General features: G+C 43.4%; 1 protein-coding gene across 4 annotated transcripts in view; it reads right to left on the reverse strand.

The window, feature by feature from the left end:
- EXOC6B (exocyst complex component 6B) overlaps positions 1 to 23,329 on the reverse strand; it is a 430,229-nt gene that overhangs the window by 150,187 nt on the left and 256,713 nt on the right. For 2 of the 4 annotated variants that reach the window (XM_019526165.1, XM_019526163.1), the window contains one exon: positions 23,018 to 23,047. The exons of the other annotated variants lie outside the window; for them this stretch is intronic. In XM_019526165.1, coding sequence (XP_019381710.1) covers positions 23,018 to 23,047 — 30 coding nt within the window. The remainder of the gene's footprint in view (positions 1 to 23,017; positions 23,048 to 23,329) is intronic. 4 annotated transcript variants of the gene reach the window in all.

Genomic DNA, 23,329 nt, shown 5'->3' on the forward strand with positions numbered 1-23,329 from the left:
GGTGGGGGGGAGGAGGAGGAGTTATATCCCTCTTCCTTGAACTTCTTAAACATATTTTAACAACTCTTGTAGCAGCAGGATATGGGCTACTATTGTCCCCCTGCTTTACCTGTGTCACATTAGGGTGTTATGGTGTTGTGGTTGCATCAGGGTTGACTGTAGTTTTACTAGTAGGTTAGACATGGATCTATAAGAGATGGTTTGGATAGAGATGATCCTACCTCAGACAGAGGGTTAAGACTAGATCGACCTATTGCCCTGTATGTAAGCTAACTGTTACTATTTTAAGGCATGCCTAGTCACAATTAATGACAGCTTGACACTTCCTTCCCCCTCCCAACTACACACAACCTTGTTAGCCAGCACAGCCTTGTCAATGATACCGCACAGGCACAACTGATGCTATCATCTGGCTGATAAAAAATCTACTATTGAACTGAAAAGGTTCAACTGAAAAAAGATTAAAATAGTTATGAGACAAAAGCAAAACAAAAAACGGTTTTGTTCTTTCAACAGGAGAAACCAAAATGTGATAGACTGTGAATACCAGCTGGCAAACAACCACGATATTTAAAAGAAAACAGTGGCAAGGAAGTAGACTGAGGCTATGGTTGGGAGGAGATAGGGGAGAAGAGAGTTTTACTTAAAGAATTTAGGGTGGGGCAGAAAAACCACTCTTTTTTGATTACAACAGGTCACTAAGACCTGAAGTTCACCCACTCATTCAGCTGAAATCCCAACAGATGGGACAACTCCCAGTGCAGAACATGCTGTAAAGCTGCCCAGCCAGCAGCTAAGAAAGGGTAAAGCTTAGCTAAGATTTAGAAAGGATTCTTCTAAAAGCTAAATTAAGATGCTAAACCTACAAAGGAGGGTTCACGAGGACAGATGGTGAGAAGACCCATGATGAGCACAACAAATGTTCCCAACCATTAAATCAGCATTAACTGCTAAACAAACTTCCAAGGGTGGCACCCAGGAGCCCCAGGCTCTGACTTACGGGGCTGGAAGGCAAAGCTAACATCTGCACATTGCACCACCAGTTGCTGCTGCCCCCATGCGTCCGACTGCCCCAGTGCCTGGTGGCCTTGTTACACCTCTGGTGGGGTCTCCTAAAGTACAAGGCAGCCAGAGCTGGTAAAGCCAGCATTTCCTTTGCCTCATTACCACGCTTTCCCTTCATCTCTGTCCACATTTACCACCACCTTGATCTACTCCACTTTCCCTTGAACAGCTTTAGTTCATAATCTATCCAGTCGCGAGCAAGGAATCAAGTGCGTAAGCGTGGTCTTCACTCCACCTCGTTCGGTGTCCTAGAGACGACGCAGACCTGGAGAGAGGGGAGAGGAAAAGACCACCCCAAACCTCCAATCTGACATGGCATTATCTGGGAATCTGACACGAAGAACAAAAGATCCTTCTGATACGTTTGGACTCGCCTGTGTTACTGCGATCTATCCTGCTGCGGTAGCTGGCATTCAGGGCACTGGTCATTTAAGGTCATTAAAGATTGCATGGCATTTGTCTACCTATCCGAATCCCTCCACCATTTTCAATTGCTTGCAGCATTTTTCTTCATTGCATACTTTGTAGTACCCCTATGTGTTGCTCAGGATTTGCTGTGTTCCACCCAAGAGGTTACTAAGGTTTATATTTTATATCTACACGTTTTTAAGTACATGAATACTTCAGTGCGAGAACATTGTATATACACTTACTATAATTACCCCTGCATGTGCATGCAGTCATATGTGTGTACGCGTGTAATTTTAAGGTTGTTTCCAGATAATTAAGATAAACACACAAGCATTAATATCAGTCAACTGGGTTAAGAAGCATGAACAAGGATACTGAAAACAAGGACTTCCTTACGCAACAGTACGTTATTACAGGACATTACAACATTCACCTCCAGTGATTTCCAACCTGTGTGCCACAGCACCCTGGGTGCCTTAAGATCGTTTCAAGGGTCTGTGCGATGTTAGCATCACTAGGTATGCAACAACTACTTACAAGATAAACCACAGATATCAAATAGGAAGTCATTGCATTAAAAACAAATCTAACTTGTAGTAGTTTTTGAGGTCTTTCCACAAAAAAGAACTGAAAACTAAGAGCTGACATTTTCCAAGGGTTGCCTTGGGTCTACCAAGGGGTGACTCCAGTCTAAAGAAGCCGAGAACCACTCTAACATTGAATTGGGAGAGGATTATTTTATGGCCGAGCAAAATATAAAAGGTTTTTTCCATTATTATAGTAAGGAACAAGTAGATTTTAAGGCTGTGCTAGTAAGCTGGCAGGACAGTTTTACAAAGCTGTTTTAGAATAACTTTAAAATAAATCAGTGTCAGTTTAGTATATCTTAAATAAAAGCTAACAATGGTTTTAGTTGGCATCTTCTACAGTATGGGATTTTCCTTCTTATAAAGATGCAGATCTATCCATTACAGGGAAAATATACTTTGTCTCCCAACATGAATTGCAATAAACAATATCCATGAGCACTGCCTCAAAACAAACAGCTTTATTAAAATTAACATGGAACATGGGATCCATTAAGCCTACCATAGCCACAGGCTTTTTACATTTTATCATTTACTTGTACCCTTTTGACACACTGGGTTATTTAAACAGCATTTATGCCAATTTTTCATTTCCAAACATAGTGGTAATCATAAAACTATGCCCTGGTAACTTGCGTGTATTTGTTTGCAATTTTGTACATATCCAGCCAAAGTTATCAAAAACAATCATTAGCATAACCAGGGGTGGGTGAGTGGCACCGGTCCCAGGCATCAGTTTTTCAGGGGTGCAAATACAGATGCCCCCAGGGACCTTACGCGCCATGAGCAGCAGACGATGTGCAGGTGACCATGTGGTGGCAGTGGCAGCGGCAGCCATGGCCCCAGGAGCTAGGGGAGCTGCGACAGTTGAGTTTTGGGTAAGATGGTCCCTTGCTCAGTGCTAGACTCAGAAACAACTCAAAACTCTTGTAAGAGGGCAAGATTAGGGAGAACATTACAGAGTTTATCTGATGTACAGAGAATTTACTAATCTTGCCCAGAGCTGCACAGCAAAGTCAGTGGCAGGACTAGGAACGGCACCTACGTCTCGTGAATCTCAGGCCCACTTTAAATCCCTTAGACCAGTGAAACCCTTCTATTAGACATGTCATCTTTCATAGCATCCCCATGTTTGAAAGCTGGTTTGAGGACTCCGTAACCTATTCAGATTGCAAAAGGTAGATGTGAATAGCTCATGACATGTTCATCAGGTATTTTGCTCTCAAGCTCATCCTGTCAGCTGCAGCGCTAATCATTTATTGCTATTATCTTATGGCCCACAGATCTGCAGGAAGCACTGACAACAGCTCTTCTTTTTAAGCCACGTCGAAACCAAGGTTGTTACTGCTCGTATTTCTCATAGAAGGCGCAAAAATCAAGGTCTTGACCACTTTTCAACAAAGTCCTTGTGCACTTTGCACAACAGGGCTGCACCAATATTAAAAACCAGCTGCGAACTGACTCCAGTGGTGCCACAACCTCAACCAAGCAGCAGCCTGCTTTGAGGTAGAATCTTGTCCCCGAAGTAGAGAAGACAGCGTGGAAGAGGGAAAAGAGAAATCCCAGTATGGCCTCCTCTCCCCTAAGGAAGGAAAGACCTGAAACTTCTCAAGATTGATCTGTGGCTCAAGGATCACACTCTTAAGTCACCTCAAGAGCCAGGGTAGAGATCGTCCTTGAATCAAAGGATTGCTGCTGCTGCTGCCGATATTAAAAATTAACAAATTAAGTTCCAGGTCCAGCAATCACTACCTGCCTCTAAATTCCCTTTGTAACGTCAGCTGGAAACAACAGGTCATACTTCACGATGTAAGTGGTTGTGTGCCAGTATGTTCAACAGCTGTCACAGCCCACCTAAAAGGGGGTTTGCATTCCAATACGGGCAGTGATCCTTGGGCATAACTTGTACATCTGTAACTTAACCGGTTTAACCAGCTTTGGGCGACTGAGATATTTCTAAGCCATAATCATCAGCTTTCATTCCCATATCAGCACAACTAGCAAGAGCTTGAAAGAGCAGAATAGGAGATGTTGGGCGGCAGGTGGCTGTGGATTCCAGGCACACAGGAGAAATCGAGCAAATCCCCATCTTGGCACTGCTGAGGTTATGGCTAGGAACATCCTTCCCACACATGCTTACGGATCACACAAAGGGAAGGGCGCAAAAATAACTTGCATGTAAGTATGGAACTGTGAAGGCAGGCAAAAAGAAAAATCATTATGATGAAGTATGAAGTTAAGCTTGAGCTATTTGCAGGCGGTGAGCTGGACGAGGGCAAATAGGCTCCATGCTGTCAGCTTTCAGCCATGTCTCTTGGAAAATCTTTTCTTCTACATTTGGCCTTCCCAAAACATGGGGCGCAGCTTATCTGGGGACATACAGTCTGCAAGAAAATGCACTAACAATTTTTTTCCATAATTAAAAAAAATCCATTAATACAATTATGAGCAATCTGCCCTTTGTCTGCTGGTGGACTAAAGGCTTACTATTTCTCTCCCTGCCTCCCCTGACATCTATTGGGTCCAACACTACTGAGTTACAGGCATGCAGAAGCAGCCATACTGGATCACACCAGTCCTCAGTGTACTTCCAGTATCTGCCCGTAACAACACTGGAAGAAGATAAAAGAAAGCCTTCCAGTTATAGGATAACCAGGGGATCTTTCCTCCTATTGCCCATTGACTATATTGGCTCATACCCTGAAGCACAAAGGTTTTTATCCTTTCCAAAAATTGTACATTTTTATGATTATGAACCTAAAAATGCCTCTCTCTCTCTCAAACATACACACACACACACGCACGCACGTGCTCCAGGTTGTTTAAGTTTCTGCTTGGGATATGTGCAGGTGCACGGACATGAGTTGCACTAGTAGGTGTCTCTCTTCCCCGCCCCCCCCCGGCCAAGCCTGAAGCTATTTGTTCATACATGTTCACTAATGAAGTGAACTTGCCTACATTCATATACCCCACCCCAAACTCCATGTCCCATGCACCGAGTGCTGTGCAAAGTGAGTACATTCAATCCCTAGGGAGGAATGGCCCCCTTCCTTTCCCTCTCAAAGACTCTCCTGGACAAACAGTCAGTCTGTGCATATCATATACAACTGAATGCGCTTCCGTTTCTGGAAGGGTAGTTTTTGTGGGGGGGGTTTAATGGCAATTGGCATGGTTCTTTTAGTGCAATGGGGTAGATCTAGGGGTGGCGTTGCAGTGCTGCCACATCCCCTCCTGGGTGCGTGCAGTGAGCTCCCAGAGCTCACAGGCATGTCAGTGCAGCTACTGTGGGGAGCTCCACATGTGCTGTGAACACAATGAGCTCACCAGTATATTAGTGCAGGCTCTGCCTGGAGTCCTTGCTTTCAAGCAGCTTTGGAGCCTGCTGCCCTTCACTCTTCCCAACTCAGCAGTAAGGGAAAGGGGGGGAAGGAGGAGCAGCCAGCGTGCAGAGCTCCAGGGGCTCCATCCTGCTACTGCTCATCCCATCTCCTCCTTTCCCTCCTAAGGCCTTGGCAGGGTGGGGGACATGGCAGGGAAAGCAAAAGAGCAGTAGGCTGTAGAGCTGCTTGCAAGCAGAGACTCCGGGAAGACCCCGCATTGGCGATCTCGGAGCTCGCAGCACACGCAGATGCCGAGAGCTCGCTGGCATCCAGGACCACAGCAAAGGGCCGCGGCCCGATCCCCTTCAGCTTTGGCACATGCGCAGTGAGCTTTCTTTTCTTTGTGCACGCAACACCGCCAAAGAGGCACGGTCACACTCCCAGTGCGGCACTCCTGGGTCTACCCACGTCTCCCAGCCTCTTCTGACCACTCTGCTAGGTTTCACCAACTGCATCTGCCCTTTTAACAATAGCCATGTGTGCGTAACAGCATCAAGGCCTTGGAAGGGAACAGGATGCTTGAGAGTGGACCTGAGACAGGCAGACAAGGTACGAACTACAGCCATTTGTCTCACCGACTCAGCAATGGCACTAACAGACGGCAGAAAAAGCCCCAGCTTGTCTCCGCGCTTAAGAGGGCAAGTTAAGCCTAAAGCATAATCTTTTCATTCAGATGACAGTGTAGCAGATCCAAGATGTGATCACTAAGGTTTTATGGGTTGAACTCAAATCTTATCCCCATAATTCTCTCTAGGGCAGCTGTACAAGCTGCCTGAGGGATAGTGAACAGGTATTTCATGGACACCAGTGCCTCCCCAAATTCTCCAACACAAAGTCAAGATCAAATCTTTTCTACAAGATGGACATGGAGAAGGAGTATAACTTGGACCCTGAACTGTCTAAATGAAGGACACACACACACACACACACACACACACACACACACACACACAAAAATCTTGCCTTAATCAAAGTTACCAATAGGTTATAAAATAACTTGACAGAAAACCGAGGGGATTAAAATATTAACAAATGTTTCCAGGAAAAATCTCTTTCTAGTATCTATTGTTTATTCAAGACCTTTATAAACCTCATAAAAAATTAACTGGATTTAAGGAGGAGAACCACAGGTCATAGGAGAAGGCTTACAAAAGCAAAGTTTGAGACGCCTGCATGTCTGTCCCGTTTGCTTTCAATACTCTGCGCATTGCATAGTTACTAAGTGGTCAATACCCTAAATAAAGCACTCATCTCCCAGACACATCATTAAAGTGGGATTCATGGGCTTTGGTTTTTTGAAACTTGAGTCATTTTTAGAGCTGTTTTACTCTTATTTTACATTCAGCTCATGGCTTTAAGTGCAACCCATGCATCTCCAAACTACGTCTCCCCCTTTGCAGTTGGGGTTTACAGGACTCTCAAGGGAGAATAATTCTCCTTCGTGGACCTCTCGCTGGTTTCTGGATAGGCATCCAGTACGGCCCACTGGAAATGTGCCAACAGATCAGGTGCAAGAACCCAACTTTCCTTCACCTCCTGGCACTGAGCCTTCTAACTATTTTGGATATAAATACAAGACAAGGTGAGCCTACAAGAGTTGCAATTCACAGTCTACCCCCGTACATGCCCTACAAATCCCTGCTGAGTCAATCATGTTTCAGGAAATCAGGCATGAAATCATCTAATTTCATTTGTATTTCATCCTTGGGCGGTAGATTAAGCCCTTCAGGTCCCAAGAGGCAGAATAGCCACCACAGGGAAGGTCAGCACGGTAACTGCAGAACGTCTGCATTGTTCATGGTAGCATATTTGTTTGAAAATAGCAAATATGTTAACAATTAGAGAAGGGGAAAGCTGAAAGGCTGCCTTGTTAATTAAGGAACTTGCTATCAAAGGACTCATTAAAAGCTACTGAAACTGGACGGCTGTTAAAATAAATACCCATTAATCTTAACATGCAATCAGGAGTATGTTGCCACTACCTACATCACTGCAGGGGGAAGGGCAAGGGTTCCTCACATACACACCTAACACTGTTAGCAAGCCTAAATATTTCTATCAGTCATGTATGATGAAGCAATGGCTTTGAAAGTCCAGAGAAAGTCTTTCACAGGTTATTTTAAGACTTGTACAAAGTCACAGAGATGCAGAAATAAGTGTTTTTGACTGGCTAGTAATTTAGCGAAGAAAGTGCTTGTATAATATCTGCTTATCTACCGGGTAAAGATATAGCAGACTTCTCAAAAATGAAATTCAGGCCACCCAGTGCTAGGCACCACATACTGAAAATGCTAATATACCATCAGTTCGACAAAGGCGCCCATCCACAAGTGAAATAAGGGCAACATTTCATGAATACAACGCCAGACTTGACAAAGTGGCCTCAGGATTTCCATTTTGATTGCTACCAAACAACGAAATGTCTCTAGCTCGTAACAAACGTTAGGGGAAGGCGAGTTTTAACGTAGCTTCACCCTGTACTGCGTGCGCCCCTTTCAAGCACAAGACAGCAGAAGGGCAGTGGATCTAGTGCCCAAATTCACTAGTAGTGAAAAGCAGTGGGAGTAGGACTGGGCCAAAACGCAGCCAGTGGCCATGGAGGAAGTGGGCCCAGTGCAAGATGCTACTAGAGCAACAAACCCTGAGCAGCAGACAGAAGCACCAGCCAACTTATTTTAAAACCTACAACATCCATTTCCACCTGAAATGTGCACAGAAATTTCCCCAATGTACACATTGCTATGTCCCATGCAGACATCACAGGTAGGTGCCACGGTATTGTACAGCAGGCTGAAGCATGGCTGATATGCAGATTTCCTATTTCCCAGCAGTTTCTTGCCTTACTGTGTTAGCCTTGAAATCATATTAGTGACCTGTTTCACATTTCTGCAAGGTCCTTGATCCTAAAAATCGACTCGCTTCCTCACGACTTGGTTGAGCCGTGTTCTGTAGCTCCCCAAAAATTTAAAGGCCTTAATCTGTCACAATGGTGCTTATTATACTATTGTGCATTTAGAGACATCCACTGAACAGCATGCCCATGTAGAAGCAACTTGGCCTATTCAGGTGCTCTGGGAACTTTAATGTTGATATCCTGACTTTTCCAAAATTAAACTCTGATCTTAATACAAGGCAATGAAACATTTTACATTAAATAGCCATCTTTTTCTTTCAAAAAAGAATGAAAGAAATGGTGGGGGAGGAAGGGAGAGGGATGAATTATGCCCTTGAACTACGTGACCATAGAGATGTTTGATAACATCTTGCACTATCAGGCACGCGCTCACCCATATACAGTGTATAAATTAAGCATTACTGCAGAGCAATTGCAAAACTAGGAGGGCATCCCAGAGCTAAAGAACTTGGGAACTGCTGGGTAAGTGGTCAAGAGATCAAGTCATCTTTGTGTCTGATGCCAAGTGCTAGGTGGGCATCATGGATCCAAACTCAGATGATGCGGGAGACCAGCCCACACCATTTCCTGGCCTTGGGGCTGACCAAGCACGGGCAAAGGACTAAAGCACCGAGCAGGGAGCTCAGCAGAAAGAGATGACCAAAAGAAACTTTTTCAATCGTAATGACCAAAGGAGTTGCACCCAAGGAGACCACCAGAACTGCCTGAAGAGATTTCTGAACTGTTAAATGTCAGGCATAAAAAACCCCACCAGGAACATGGTGGAAGTTCCAGAAGAATGGAAAAAAGCTCAAGTTGTGCCAATATTTAAACATGGGAAAATGAGGCTATTGGGAAACTTCACAAGGCCTACCATGACATCCGTCCCAAATAAAATCATGGGAAAGGCAAGATGGGAAACAATTGGTACAGAATTAGATTGTGGTAAGCATAATTAATGTCCAAGCAATGTACTTGTATGGAAAGTAATCCCTGTTGAAAGAAACCTCATTTTTTAAAATTGAAATGACGTGTTTGATGAAAGGGAGCTGTGTCGGCATAACGTGTTTAGACTTCAGTAAGACTTAGCCCCTGCCTCCACAGTACTCTTGTTTGAGCGCTAACTTTCACAACAGAGCCCGCATGAAATAGATTTAAAGCTGGTTCACGACCTGATCTCAAAACGTAATGGTACACAGGGCATCACTATCCAAAGGGGCATTTCTAGTGCAGTCTTATGGGGAACTGTTTCTATCCTAGTACTATTCAATAACCTTAACCATCTTTTGAAAGAAAAAAAAACAACAACAAAAATTATGTATGGGAACATGCCAGCTAACCAAACCAATCGCGATCACTTAGGAAGGTGAGCTCACTAAGTAACCGTTTTAACGCAGCCAAATACAACATCATGCACCTAGGCACCAAAACCATTCTGAAAAAGGTCTTGGAGCTCATGGTACATAGATAGCTAACCAAACTCGAGCTCACAGTGCAATGCTGTATCTGAGACTATGAATGAAATCACTGGATGTAAAAAGCAGGGAAATATGGCCTCCAGAAATGAAATACTGTAGCAAGTCTGGATGCTGACAAACCAAGAAGCCTTTACAAAACAGCTGGAAAATGATTTCATGGCTGGAAAATATGTGTTACAAAAAGGAGACACATAAGACAGACCTTCTGCTCGGGGTTAGAGCACAGCGAAGAGGCCTGGCTATTCTGAAGGAAGTAGATCACTCTAGTCTCAATCCACCCCTACTACACCTTTGGGAAGCCAGGCAACTTGCTGTTTTAGTGGCATAACCTAAACTAAACATGTCTTGAGCAAACGTGTTACTTTTTCTATTTAACAAATGCCACTACTTTTACTTTTTTCTATACACACACACGATAAGCCAGTGATACTCAACCATGGTGCAGTAGCACTCTTGGATGCTGCAACATGTGAGGAGATAAAATGTAGGCTCAAGCTCGTTCAATGCCTGGTCCCTCCGCAAAGAGGGGAGCCCAGGAATAAATATATTTGTTTTAGAAATGGGACGTTGCTCAATTCACAAAACTTTATTCAGGGGCACCACAAGTCTAAGCAGCTGGAGAACCACTGCTCTAGTGTGACTGCACATCCCACGCTCACTGGGACAGTCCCAGCCTAAAAGCTACCCCCAGGCAACCTGCTGGTTTCATCAAATGAATTGTTTCGTCCCGTGCTCAGGAATCTGTTTCAGCTGAGACCACAGTTCAGAGACAACCGAGCATGCTGGAGAGCCAGGGAAAGGAACAGCATCCCATTCAGCAATTGGGGGAGTATGGCCAGTCCTAACACAGAGCAAGTGAATGCAATATGGTCCCATGTTCTCTGCTTTATAGTGAGAGAGGACATGACACCTAGCCGCTTTGCTTTTGAGACGTTTGTTCTGCTCCAAGCAACCCACTTTTGCCTTTCTGTTGGTCACCTGTGAGCTTGGAATAATATTACCCATCCTGAATGGGTACTCAGATGCAGTCCTTCAGTGACTGAAAAGCACTTGGAGATCATTTGGACCCCACACCTCAAAAAGGAGATAAAAGAACAAGACAAGGTTCAGAGAAGAGCAACATGGATGATTAGTGGTACAGAGGGGCTTTCACGAGGAGAGACTACATTATAGGCCTATTCAGTTTTAAAAAAAGAAACCTGGGGGGGGTGAGGGGGGTGACATAAGGGTTTACAAAATATTACGTGATGGGAAAAAATAAATGGGAATTTATTATTTACTATCTGTCTCACAACACAGGAACTAGTGCTTCAATACAATACAGGAGCTTCATAAAATGAAGCCAGCAGGTAGTAAAAGTCTAAAGCTAACAAAAGGACGTTCTTGTTCATACCTTGTGCAATTGCAGCATGGACCTCATTGCCACTGTGTGCTGTGGCAGCTGACAGTTCAGCCAGATCCAACAAGGGGCTGGACAAATGCCTAGAGGACAAGTGCATCAGTAGCTGAGTGTGGGGAGCGAGGGGCACAGCCTCTGAACCACAATTTCCTGTACCTTACATGTTGGGAACTGCAAGCAGGAGAGGAACACGAAAACAAACAAAAAAAAACAAACCACAAAAAACCTTGGTCATCCCGTTTCCTCCCTTGCAGCATCCACACTGCCACTATGCGACACAAGATACTGGGCAAGATTGACCTATGGTTTGACCCAGGAAATAGTAGTCTGTATGTTCTTATTACACAGAATGACATTGTCTGCATTTTAATTTGCTGCCAAAGTGGGGTTTGAATAGGTATTTAGCCACTAACATTTCAAAATGTGGCATTTCAATATATTTTTTCTTCCTAGAATATCCCAAACCTGCCAAAAATGGCTTTCACAGTAAACATCTCCCCACCATCATAAGCACAGGTCTGAGAGACAAGGATCCTTTTATACCCAGGTGATAATTTAGAACAATTAACAACAGTTAACAAGATGAATCACTGGTGTGGACCATGCTCTAGCATGCAATGCTAAAATATAAAAAGGTTATTTTTGACAGGTATAACTTTCACATGACCAATCTAAGGTGGTGATCAACACCCTATGGACAAAGGTTGCCTTAAGATGTGCTCGTTAACATACTAATTAGAACATGTCGGAGCAGACTCTACTTCACATTCTAATTCGAAAGCTCCAGCATCACCTCACCATCACGTGTATTAAGCCCCCGCCACACTTCAAAACGGAGGGGCACTTTATCTAAAGTTCATTCAGCGAGGTGTAGATAAAGCTCCTCACAGCCATTTTGAAATGCACGGGGGGCTTAATACAGGTGACAGTGAGCTGTTTTAATTACAGCAGCTGTCTGGGAACTGCTCTAATTAAAACAGCCCCCCACCCATACATCTAAGCAGCCAAAAGGCCTGGAAAAAGAGGACTACTTGGCCCTGATCTTTTAAAATCCATTTCAGGAAAATTTAATTTCCATTTACTAGCATTAGGCATATAAATTGTGCCCCTAACGAACACATGCACTTACTACAACTGTGTGTGAATCAAGCAATGGCATGAACAAATGTCCAGTGCCGATCAGGACAAGCAATCATCAGTTTCACACACAAAGCAGTTGTATATATAAAAAATTGGGATCACAATTGCACAACAACATTGAGAAGTCATGCCCCAAAATACTTGGTTTCACTGGTCTGAATATTTGGTCTAATTTTAGATGAAGGCCAACAGCATGCTGGGAATGGTGAAGCCCTGAAATCCACAAATGGCTATAAATCCTCCCACGCAATCTCATCAATTACATCATAGCACACGCAAGTGCATTTACAAATATAAAGTTGCTTGTAGACACATCGGCATTTCTTTTGCCTTAGAACATTAATTCCATTTACATGGCTGAAGGTTTGTTTTGTGGTGTTTTTACTGAAAAAGGGAAAAATGTTTTCTTTCAAAATTATTTACATTGTGAAAAAAAAACTGCAGCGTGGTTAGCTGGTTTCAGGAGGGGAATGTGCTCTGGGTTAAGACACGTCTCTCTTCATTATACATGACCGAGCAGGAACTCAAAAGGATGAGATGACTGGTGTGTGACTTCATCAAGCAGGAAGATTAATGGGCACTTCTTGACTTCGTACCGAGTCAAGTTCTGTATTTGATCTGGATCTATGTGAAATGATCACACAAGCCCAAACACTGAAGCCAGTGTGTTGAGTACAGACTTGGAAGAGGAGAAGGACTGGCACAAAACTACGAACTACACCGGTGAAGTTTATGTGGTTTCAAAAACTGCCAAGGATAAGAGGAGGAAGCTTTCTAGCCATTAAATTAAAGCTAGTGATGGACAGTGTTTATACACCATGAGGGTTGTGAACACAGAGCAACTCCTGTTGGGTTAATAGCTACCACTTAATCTGGACACCCTGTTAGGTCCATCGCATTTTATGGCCATGATGAGGTTACTGGTATTCTGGTGCCCAGATTTACAGAAGTCCAGGAGAAATAGTAACAACTCAAATAAACCGCTACCTTTAAATAACATTATGAAGTGAATTTAGGGCTCTAGGCACAACTGCTGACTTCTCGCTGGAATCTGTGATGTCACCCTGGTGTCAATGATCTCAGTTATAAACCAGTGCAATACATGGCACCACATCACAATGCAGAACATACGAGCCTCTGAAAGCCCTCGTTTATTCCTAACAAGATGTCACCTTGTGCTCAAAACTCTCCCATTTGATGTTGGCTCGGATTCTGGCTACCTGTGATATTTCCTTCCTTCCTACAATGTAGATGTGATGAGAGAGATGAGGGTCCTGGTTGCAAAAGAAAAGGGTGGTTTCTTCCACTGGTTACTAATATGGAACAAGGCCTCTCATCACCTGCTCCATATCACCTCTTCTCTATTCCTACCCCAGTAATTACCACATTTACTCAAAAAGATGACCCCTCTAATGATTAAAATTATATATAGAGAAGTTTATGAATTTGTTATAATTTTGCAGATACAGATTCTAATTATTGGAAGTCTGCTCTGAATTCATCCCCCTCCCCTTGCTGCAGCAGAAAAAAAAAATTTGGAGAGTTGCTCTCTCCTTCCCCCCAACTTTCTTCCGCCTGGCCGCTCCTTCCTCCTCTCCATACTGTCACACCCTGCTCTCCCTGAGCACATGGAAGTGAAAAGCAAATTTGAAAACAATAACCTTGAAATTGAAACGTGGCTGTAACAATCTGTATACAGTACCCACACATTTAGTTTATCCAGAATTGATGCACGTTACCTTTTTTTGAAACTGCTGCAAGTTTTAGCACAGGTACTCCATAAACACTTTTGAGCAGCACTTTGGCACCTACTTATCATGCACTGTTTATGCTATATATATTAGTTAAAAGCCAAAGGCTTCTGGTTTACCACACAGTTCACTGGGCTGGACCCCACCTGAGTTAACAGCATTTCAAAGCCATGGTGACCCCACAGCTCAGCACGTGGGTGTACTCAAGACACCCCCCCCACAAAGGAAGCATGTACTAATTAGCTCGTATTCATGACTGGAATTGGGTGTTCTTGTCACGAGTCCTGGGATGGAGAGGGATCCTGGAGGAACCGTATGCAATGCTGTGGCTCACCATGACTTGAAAAAGAGCTGCCAGTGAGGGAGACTGTACTTGACAGGTGCTTCCATGTGTCTTATTTAGATGGGATACACCGAGTTATTCTTGCGGTACGTTCCCATTAGCAATTAAACTGATTAGCACAGATTGAATTTTATTAGCAGATATCTAGGATTGCAAATCCAAAAAGATGACAAAACTAGTAGGGAAATTCAAATTGCCCAAACGAGGGACTACACTTGATCTTAGCACACAAGAGGTCAGCATGTTTGCCCAATGTGGGCCATGTGTTTTATAGCCATACTCAGTGTCTGCTACATTTAATCATCTTCATCAATGGTTTCTATTACTGAGCACGTGCTGCTTTTGGCAGCAGTTTAATGACAGAATGTATTTAGTGAGAGTATCTTGTATGTGACTGTAAGACGAGGGGCTTTCCCCTCCCCTCCGTTCCGTTCCAACTGGAGCAGGGGGAACTCATCTCATGTTTGAGTAAATATGGTATGTTATAGTAAGCACAAGGAACCATAAAAAGAGTGCTGGCTAGCACAATTTCAAAGTAGGGGCATTTCAGAAACTCACTCACCTCAAGTTTGCATGTCTTCTGCATCTCAAAAAGCAGACCAAGGGCTGGATACCTATATCATATGGCAGGACAATGTCCTTGGACTGTGTAATTGCTTTCAAAGATGTGCTAAAAAACCAATGAAAACCCACCTTTAACTGACTCCCACAAGTCACATAAAAAGATGAAGGGGACGCCGCCACTTTGGAAGTTAACATTTGCCACCACATATCGTCTACGCCAAGCAGAAAGTGAAATTGTATGGTCTCACATACTGTGACAAGGCAGCAAATGGCAAAAACTCTTCTGGCCAAGGCAAGAAACCTCTAAACAAGTGAAATAAAAAATAGCAAATACTTCAGTTACCCCCAAGTAGCAAAACATAGCAAACGAAACAAGTACACAGCCATCCCAGATATCAACCCTCACAGCTCTTGTGGGAAAACTCAAGTTATTTGATTAACCCTGGAGAATGTCCAAAACCAGCTCATTCAGGATATATTTTAGATCAAGTCAAAGGAGAAGCTACGTTTCCAGAATCAAGGTGCAATCACAGTGGATATTACCAGGAACCAGTTTATAACACACAAAAAACAGGCTGAAACAAGAACCAGCAGACTTTCAGTGCTACCCAGGCCTTGGCCAATAGGTTTGAGCAAGAGCAAAGCGAAAGAAAGAGGCACAATTTCTTAATCAGAAAAATGCACCAACTCTTGGAAAACTTCCCCACTGCACAACATAAGAATAAAAGGGATCCAACAAATCCAGTATGAACTAGAGATTCAAATTCTCTCAGAACAGCCAGAGTTTCTCCATAATGATTATGGATCTACGGGAGAGGATCCAGGATCTAGCAAGGACATACAGAGAGGATTTACGGGGGTTTTCTTTCTTGCATTTGTTGTGCTGTATCAAGAAAAAATGGAAAATAAAAGGAAGAAGGGGAGGGAAGTGCTGTGGAATGCGAATGTCACAAATAACCAAAGAACCATTTCTTCAAAGCATTCCAGATTTATATATAAATATGTACATAGACACAGTTATTTCTCTGCAGGTAGCCAGTTCAGTATTTTGCTACAAGTTGCAGGTTAAAAGTTTTTAAGGCTGCCTAGATAAATACACAGTGCAAATGCATATTTTCCAAAAGCCGTGTTATTTTCCTCTTACAGCGTATGGTCCTTCATACAGACCTAGGTCCAGAATCTGTTTTGTTATTAATCGTTTTTTGAAAACCCGTGTACCATGAATCCACTGAGCACGTATAGTGAGTGGCCCAGCTAGGACCTGGTCTCCTAGGCTGACAAATAGCAAGCACTTCAGCAACAGATGCTAGAAACTCCACAGCAGACAATCATGGAGTAACCTGGTCCTTCTGAATTTGTGTTAATTGGCATGCTTTGAAACAGGAGATACTGGCCGTCCTAGGAAATGAGAGTTACCTTTATTCTCATTTATGAGACTAGAGAACCCCTTTCCAATTCTGCACTTCCAGCAATACCTTGTGGCAGAAAATTCAACCCATTATCTGTTCCCTTTACCAGTTTTGAATTCACTGCCATGGCGTTTTCCTTAATGGTCCATTTGTTGTTATATTATGAGAAATGACCATTTGGTCCTTGCTACCTGCCTGTTCTCGATCATTATATATTCAGTACACCTAATTTCCAAATACAGCATATCATTCTGCCCTGTAATGAAACTGCATATCCGAAGTGCCTATACTCTAAATTAATTTCTAACCTCATCTTCCCTTGCTGCAACTTGTGCCCATTGCTCCTTCTCGTGTCATCTGCCCCCACTGAGACCAGTCCAGCTCCATCCCCTTTATAACCCCCCTGCAGGGAGTTGAAGGCTGCTATTTCAATCCCCCACGGTCTTCTCTTCTGCAGATTAAATCAGCCCAGTTTCCTCAGCCTCTCCTTACCAGTCCTGTCTCCCAGCCCCCAACCATTTTCAATGCCCTCTGCTGGACTCTCTCCAACTTGTCCACATCCTTTCTGTAGCAGGGGGCCCACAGCTGGACACCGGACTCCAGTGATGCACATGGATCCAGAAAAGAGGCCCAACAAAGCCTTCTCAGTGAAAAACAGAGAACCTCAAGAATTAAGGAGAAAGGGAATAGCAGATGAAAATAAGTAGTGATTTAGGTACAGAACCACAGAGCTGGACAAAAGACTATGATTTTCTGCATTTCTTCATCTTTGATACCATTAGATATCAAAGGACTTAAAGGCTGAATCAAAGGATTTAAATTTAATTGCTTAAATATGGGTGGATGGATTGAAAACTTAAGGCACAAAACTAGCTTTCTGAGGCAAGTCCCACCATCTACACAGCACCATACCTAGACTCCTGGTGGCCCAGGGCAAACCCCTTTCACCAGAGATAGTGATGATGATAATATTATCATTATTAAAAGTTACCATTTTTCGGGCCCCCTTTTCATCTGGGCTTCAGGCGGCCACCCGGTTCACCAGTGCCCGTGTCCAGCCCTGCCTCTACAGGAAGAGATCACATCAAAAGTGGCACTGACCGACTCTTACGGGAAGTCTTAGCTGAGAACTAAATGCCAGCCAGCCACGGCAATACAACTACCTTCTTCTCCAAGTGCTGTATCTAGAAGAAATCAGAGCCCTGCTGCAGTGGTAATGTGAGGAAAAGCTGTATTGACAACTGGACTGTCAGGAAAGAAGGGATTTCTGTTTTCTGAGCCATCGGTTTCCCACTTTTCCATTGCACTGAGTTTTTATACAAAAAATAAAAAATCTTTAAGAACAGTTGACAATACAGGTTAATATAGTTTCAAACAAGGGTACAACTGGCAGAAGACGGATGGTACTGTGGATTAGGTGCACATCAGAAACTCAAAAAAAAAAAAAAGGGAGTTCAATCCCCATTGACCACAGACTTGTGTAGACTTGGCACATGACAGCCTTTACATTCTTCCTTCCATTTATATTCTATCCTCATGATATTTGACCTCTCCCCACTAAGCAGGATGAGAAAAAAATTCATTCATGTTTACAATATACTTCAAAATCCTGGGATAAAAGATGCTAAGGAATGATGGAGAAACTTGGTGGTCCAACCGCTGGGGTCTTCTGCCACCTCTGACTGAGGAGCATCTTGAATGAAAAGTGAGTTTGTTTACGAGTATGAGCCACCCCTACTTCTCCTTCAAATCAGGTTTAATGCTACAGAGAAATACTTTGGAGGAGGAAGTCTTTCCACGCTCAACTAGATGCCCTCTCGTTCTTGAAGTGCACAGGGCCAGACTTTCAAAATTATCTGAAACAAATCAGACCTGCTGCCCACCAATTATCAGTGAGCATTATTCCAAAACTGGGACTTGAAAAAAAAAAAAAAAAAAACATAGATGACATTTTCATGCTGCTCTTTTGTGGCTTTTATTTCCTTCTGTTATTCACTTTGGGAATAGCATTCTTTCCATTGGGAAGAGGCCGATTTTCCATTAAATATAAAGCAGCTGCCATATTGGAAACAAAAAGCTGATTAAACGCAGATTTTTTTTCCTAACGTATACTCAAAGAGCTAGAGCCATGTTTATTTTTTAAAAACTACCCTTATTACCTTAATTGGCAGATGCTTTGCCCCAAGAAATCAGCAGGAAGAGATTATACAAAATTGCAACATCTTTATTATAGGATCTTAAACAAAATCTATGCATTAAGCACAAGGTGAAAGACTGACATCATTTGAGAACCACACTGCGTACCCAAGCCACACAGCAGACTTTTATACATATAAAAACATAAGTGGTGGCACCAAAAGTTTCCTCATACATTGCTGCTGCTAATGTGACTAGTTCAACTCTGCTATTTATTCAGGTTTACAAACTGTTTGCTGAGACCACCGAACACATCGGAGTGCAGAACCACAGGCTCCTGGAAATGGGGCTATGACCTGGACTTCAGTCATTAATGCAGAAGTGACTCAAACTGGTGAGTTAGCAGAACCCGCCCCCCCCAATATCATTTCCAATCCCATCTGACAGATGTCAGGGGACTTGATTATAAAGGAACAGCGACCAGTATGACAAGTGCACATGTTGGCTTATTTTGCATTTGTTGCAACACCCAACGCACAAATTCAAACCTATCTTAAAACATCTAAGGGTTAGATGGGAAAGCAAGAGACAGCTACTGTCATTAGCAAAGGGATTTAGCCCGGTGTTTGATAACACACTGGTTCTGTGTTGCCACTTACAAAACACGACAATTAAAGGTCTTTAATCTTGAGAATGGAGCTAAATCTGTAAGGACCTGTACTTAAGGGCTTTACATTTGCCTCTATTGATGTTATTATGGCCTATCGAGACTGTACGTTGTCTGAAGAATGGAATTTTTAGGAAATGCCATACACAATGATGATGTTTTATGTTTAATTGTAGTCATTGCTGTAGAGCTAACTAGCATTGTATTTGAGCACTCAGACTGCCGTTGAAAAGAATTCAACTTAAAAATAGCAGAAGCTCATAACATTTCCAGCGCAGCTGCAACTCGCAATACTCTGAAAAGGGATTCCAGAAGTAGCAAAGGTAAATCCGTCGCATTTGAAGATTTTTGCTCCTTCCTTGAAGGCAGGTGGGTCTGCTCTTGTGGTTACATTAAGCAAGGCAGCGAGGGGCCTTTGAAGCAGACGCGGTGTTAATCAGCATTCCTTTTCACAGTCACAAGTTAAAGAGGAGACTTACAAGATCGAAATGAAGGAAAAGCAGATAATTGCAAAGTCTATTGTACTTGAGCCTAAAGGGAAAACATGCTTTAACGTCTAATAGGGCTCCTGGAAGGTGCCTGCTGGAGCTTTGGTGCAGACAGTTTTCAATCCTTACCTTTACTGATGGGCTTTCTAGTGCCAATTTCAATGCTCCACGCAACTGCTTTTTTTTTCCCCCCCTCCTATTGCAAAGGTTTAAGCACATTATAATTTTTCTAAATCCAAGCCTGCAGAGCCAACCTAAAGCCAAGCATGCCAGTGTAACCAAAGGAATAGAAGCAACACCTAGGTGAGTAGGCACATGCTGGTTTAAAGGATTTATGGCACAGGGCATGTTGGCTTCAATTACTGTTCAGAGTGTTGAAAGCACACAAAAAGCCATGTAATTACAAGATAACTCAGCTTACCCAACCTCTAGTTAACCAACCCTCCCCTGGGTTAACCAGAGGTCAGGCTCCTCACCAGTCAGCAATGCGCACCAAGCATTAACATCTCTGCTGCCCTTCATGCTTGTCAAGGTTTTGGGTTTTGAATACTCTCCCAAAAGCACGGGGAAGTAAGGCACAGCCATCAAACCAGCACAAGGCAGGCAGCCCAGGACGGCATGTCCATGCAAGCAATCCCGTCCCTGTTCACCGCCTCGGTCTCTCCTGACTAGAGCCGGCTGGGTTTGCAGGGTGGTTTGTCCAAGCCCCTACGGGACTGGCTCTGTACCATTATCAGTCAATAAGAGCAAGATTAGGCCCAGCAGAGAAGTGCTATGAACACAGCAGAGATTTCAGGAACAGCCCTTGGCCCCATTTTTATTAGATTAATAGTCACAAATTATAATCTCATTTTTTCATTGTTATCAAGTGCACAAACATGTTATATATTCAGGCTATAAAAAACATCATAAAACCTAGTTGGTAACTAAGTTAAGACATGCTTTTTTCCCCCACCCCCAATGGGCAAGAAGAACATTTCTAATGGGATGGCTGGACCACAAATATTACCACTATTACGCCCTTACACTTTAAATCTGGTTACAGTGCCCTTGTAGCGAAGCAACTTCATAGTATCGGACTTCATTTAAGAAAAAAACCAATTAAAAAAATGCACAACGTGATCCACTTGACCAATTTGTTCAAAAGATGTAGGGGACAAAAAAAGGATTAAAATGAAAATAAAATCTGTAACAGTTAAAAAAAAAAAAAAAGACACTTGGGAAAGTCCCACCATAAAAAGGGATTATTTCACTGCTCACTTTCCAGGGAACCTACGGAAATTATTTTTCACCGATTTGGACCAATGAAACAAATGCACCCCTCTCCATAGGAAGCCGACTCCATGTCTAGGCACTGGATTACATTAAAAACAAACAAACAAAAATACTAAAAAGGTACATCTGGCTTCTGGATTGTGGAAGTTGTGAAGAGTCAGAAGCCAGACTTCTTTTTATATTTGTGTCCTTCACAGTGTCCTGAAGATAATCACCTGGGAGAGTCCAAATACACAGCAGGACAATGTCCCCGATCCCGGGAAGGGGGTGTTAATGCAAGGCACCCCTGTCCTGCAAAAGGCAGAGCACGCAGCTTCCCAGCACTCGCACTCCCTGCCAGCACCAAGGGGGAGTGACTGGGACCAGGAGGCGAGCCATAGCTTTGATGGAATCGAGCCTCAAATTGCTTTAACAAACCGCTTTCTTTTCAGAAGCTGGCATTGATTTGAGACCTCGATGTTGACTTAGAAACCCCCAGGTGTCTGAAGCCTGTACGCACCGAAGACAGTGCTATGCTCAGTTTCCAGGAAAAGGAATATGCACACCCAACTGCATCATGAAAATGTCAATACTACTGAAACAGCCCCAGAGGCAGCTTTAATAAGGAGCATGGGTTAAATGCAGAAGCTTAGAAGCCGAGTTAAATACTACAGATTAACATATACTATCTCGCGCCAGTAGAGCAGAATTGAGTCTACAGAAATGAGGTGCACTTGTTAACACGTGCCTTGGCTTGCAGACACTGGAGTAGAAAAAACAAGGTAGCTAGAGTGTACTTTGTTTGTGATCTATCCATGAAAATGCCTTAGCTTTTCTACTGAACATGAAAACAAGCATAAATGACAACAATTAGAGGCATTCATTGAACCAGAATGCAGGTCTGCAAGGTCCGCTTTGCTTTCTTTGGACTAATTGCCTTAATCCAAATAGCGTGATAGCAACATCAAGAACTTGCACTACTCACTGAGAAACTATTCCAGCAGTACAGCCAGAGGGGAAGGCTGAACGGTCTAAAGCATCAGATTTGGAACTAGCAGAGGGAACCTCAGGTTCAAATCCCAGCAGCACTAACTCAGCCTGTCATCCCCGAGAGGGAGAAGAGTTTGAGCAGTACGCTGTTTGCAGGGTACGCGGGAGCAGCACTTTCAAAAGATCTCAACTAAAGCCCCCTCTGCTCTGAGCAGACTGTCAAAACCCCCTGGTGCTTTGCTTTCCCTAATGACGGGAATTTGTCCCCGTTTCTTTGGCCAGATGCTGCCGATCACCATTACTGTGGAAGGGAGCAGGTAATAGGTGCACCCCAGGGGTGGCCGCCTTTCAGTGGCACCATATAATTTATACAGCACTTAGGGATGCATGGGAATAAGAGGCATGATTGAAAAGAAGATTATTATTGTTATTAGCTCAACAGTTCAAAATGTACTTGCATGTAGTATGACGACCCTGCCCCTTGGTGCCAGTTCCCTGTACTGCCATGACCCGTTACACGGGGAACGGCAACCAGGACAAAACTTGGCCTTTTGCTCTGAGCTCAAAGGAGCTGACAGCCAGCCTCCCAGTACATGCCAACTCCAAGCCGTGCGGATGGCCTTTGGAGCAAGCTGCCTCTGATACGCCTTAGCTAGAAGGTTTGCTATGGCTTTGGAAAAAAGGTAAGGGATGCTGACGGACTAGATTTAATGGGCGATAGCTCTGAAGTCGCTCTTTATAAAAAGGATGCTGCATCAATACTTCACATACTTAAACAGGGAGCACCTCGCCTGTTGGGAAGCCTGCTTTTCCACAGCACCCCTGGATGCTCTATTTACTACTTTTCTTTTACTTTTCTTTTGGAAACTGGTGGAGGAAAGGCTGTACGTTCTACCAGAGTCAAAGGGGTTAAATGTCTTTTCCAAGACATTTGGGTTCAGCTTTCTTCCCTGTTGCTTCCTCCCTTCCCAGAATAAAGACCTTTTCTGGTTCAAATAACCCTCTAATATTTGAACTGCGAGCTGAGCATACCGAAGGCATACAACACACAGTCATACTCACCGACATTGTAGAATGGGCATCTACATCCCCCTACAGAGGACAACACAGGGAATTCAAATCAGAAGCATAAGAGAGCAAAGGAACAGTGTGAAAGGTAGGGAGGAGAGAGGGGTTCAGTAGCACACTGGTTAGCACTGATAAAGTTTACTCTTTAAACAAGACTATCACGTGTTGCTGAAGAACTCAACAGTGCATTTAAGTAGCTGGATACGATCATTTAAAAGGACTCTCCTTTTTCCCCATGGGAAGTCAAAAAGGACTTGTCAGGTCAGCACAGGGCAAGGTACCAGAAGATCAGACTTCTATTCTGGG

Source organism: Gavialis gangeticus, unplaced genomic scaffold, assembly GCF_001723915.1.
Source record: "Gavialis gangeticus isolate Ggan-Ray unplaced genomic scaffold, GavGan_comp1, whole genome shotgun sequence".
In the NCBI taxonomy this organism is placed as follows: Eukaryota; Metazoa; Chordata; order Crocodylia; family Gavialidae; genus Gavialis; species Gavialis gangeticus.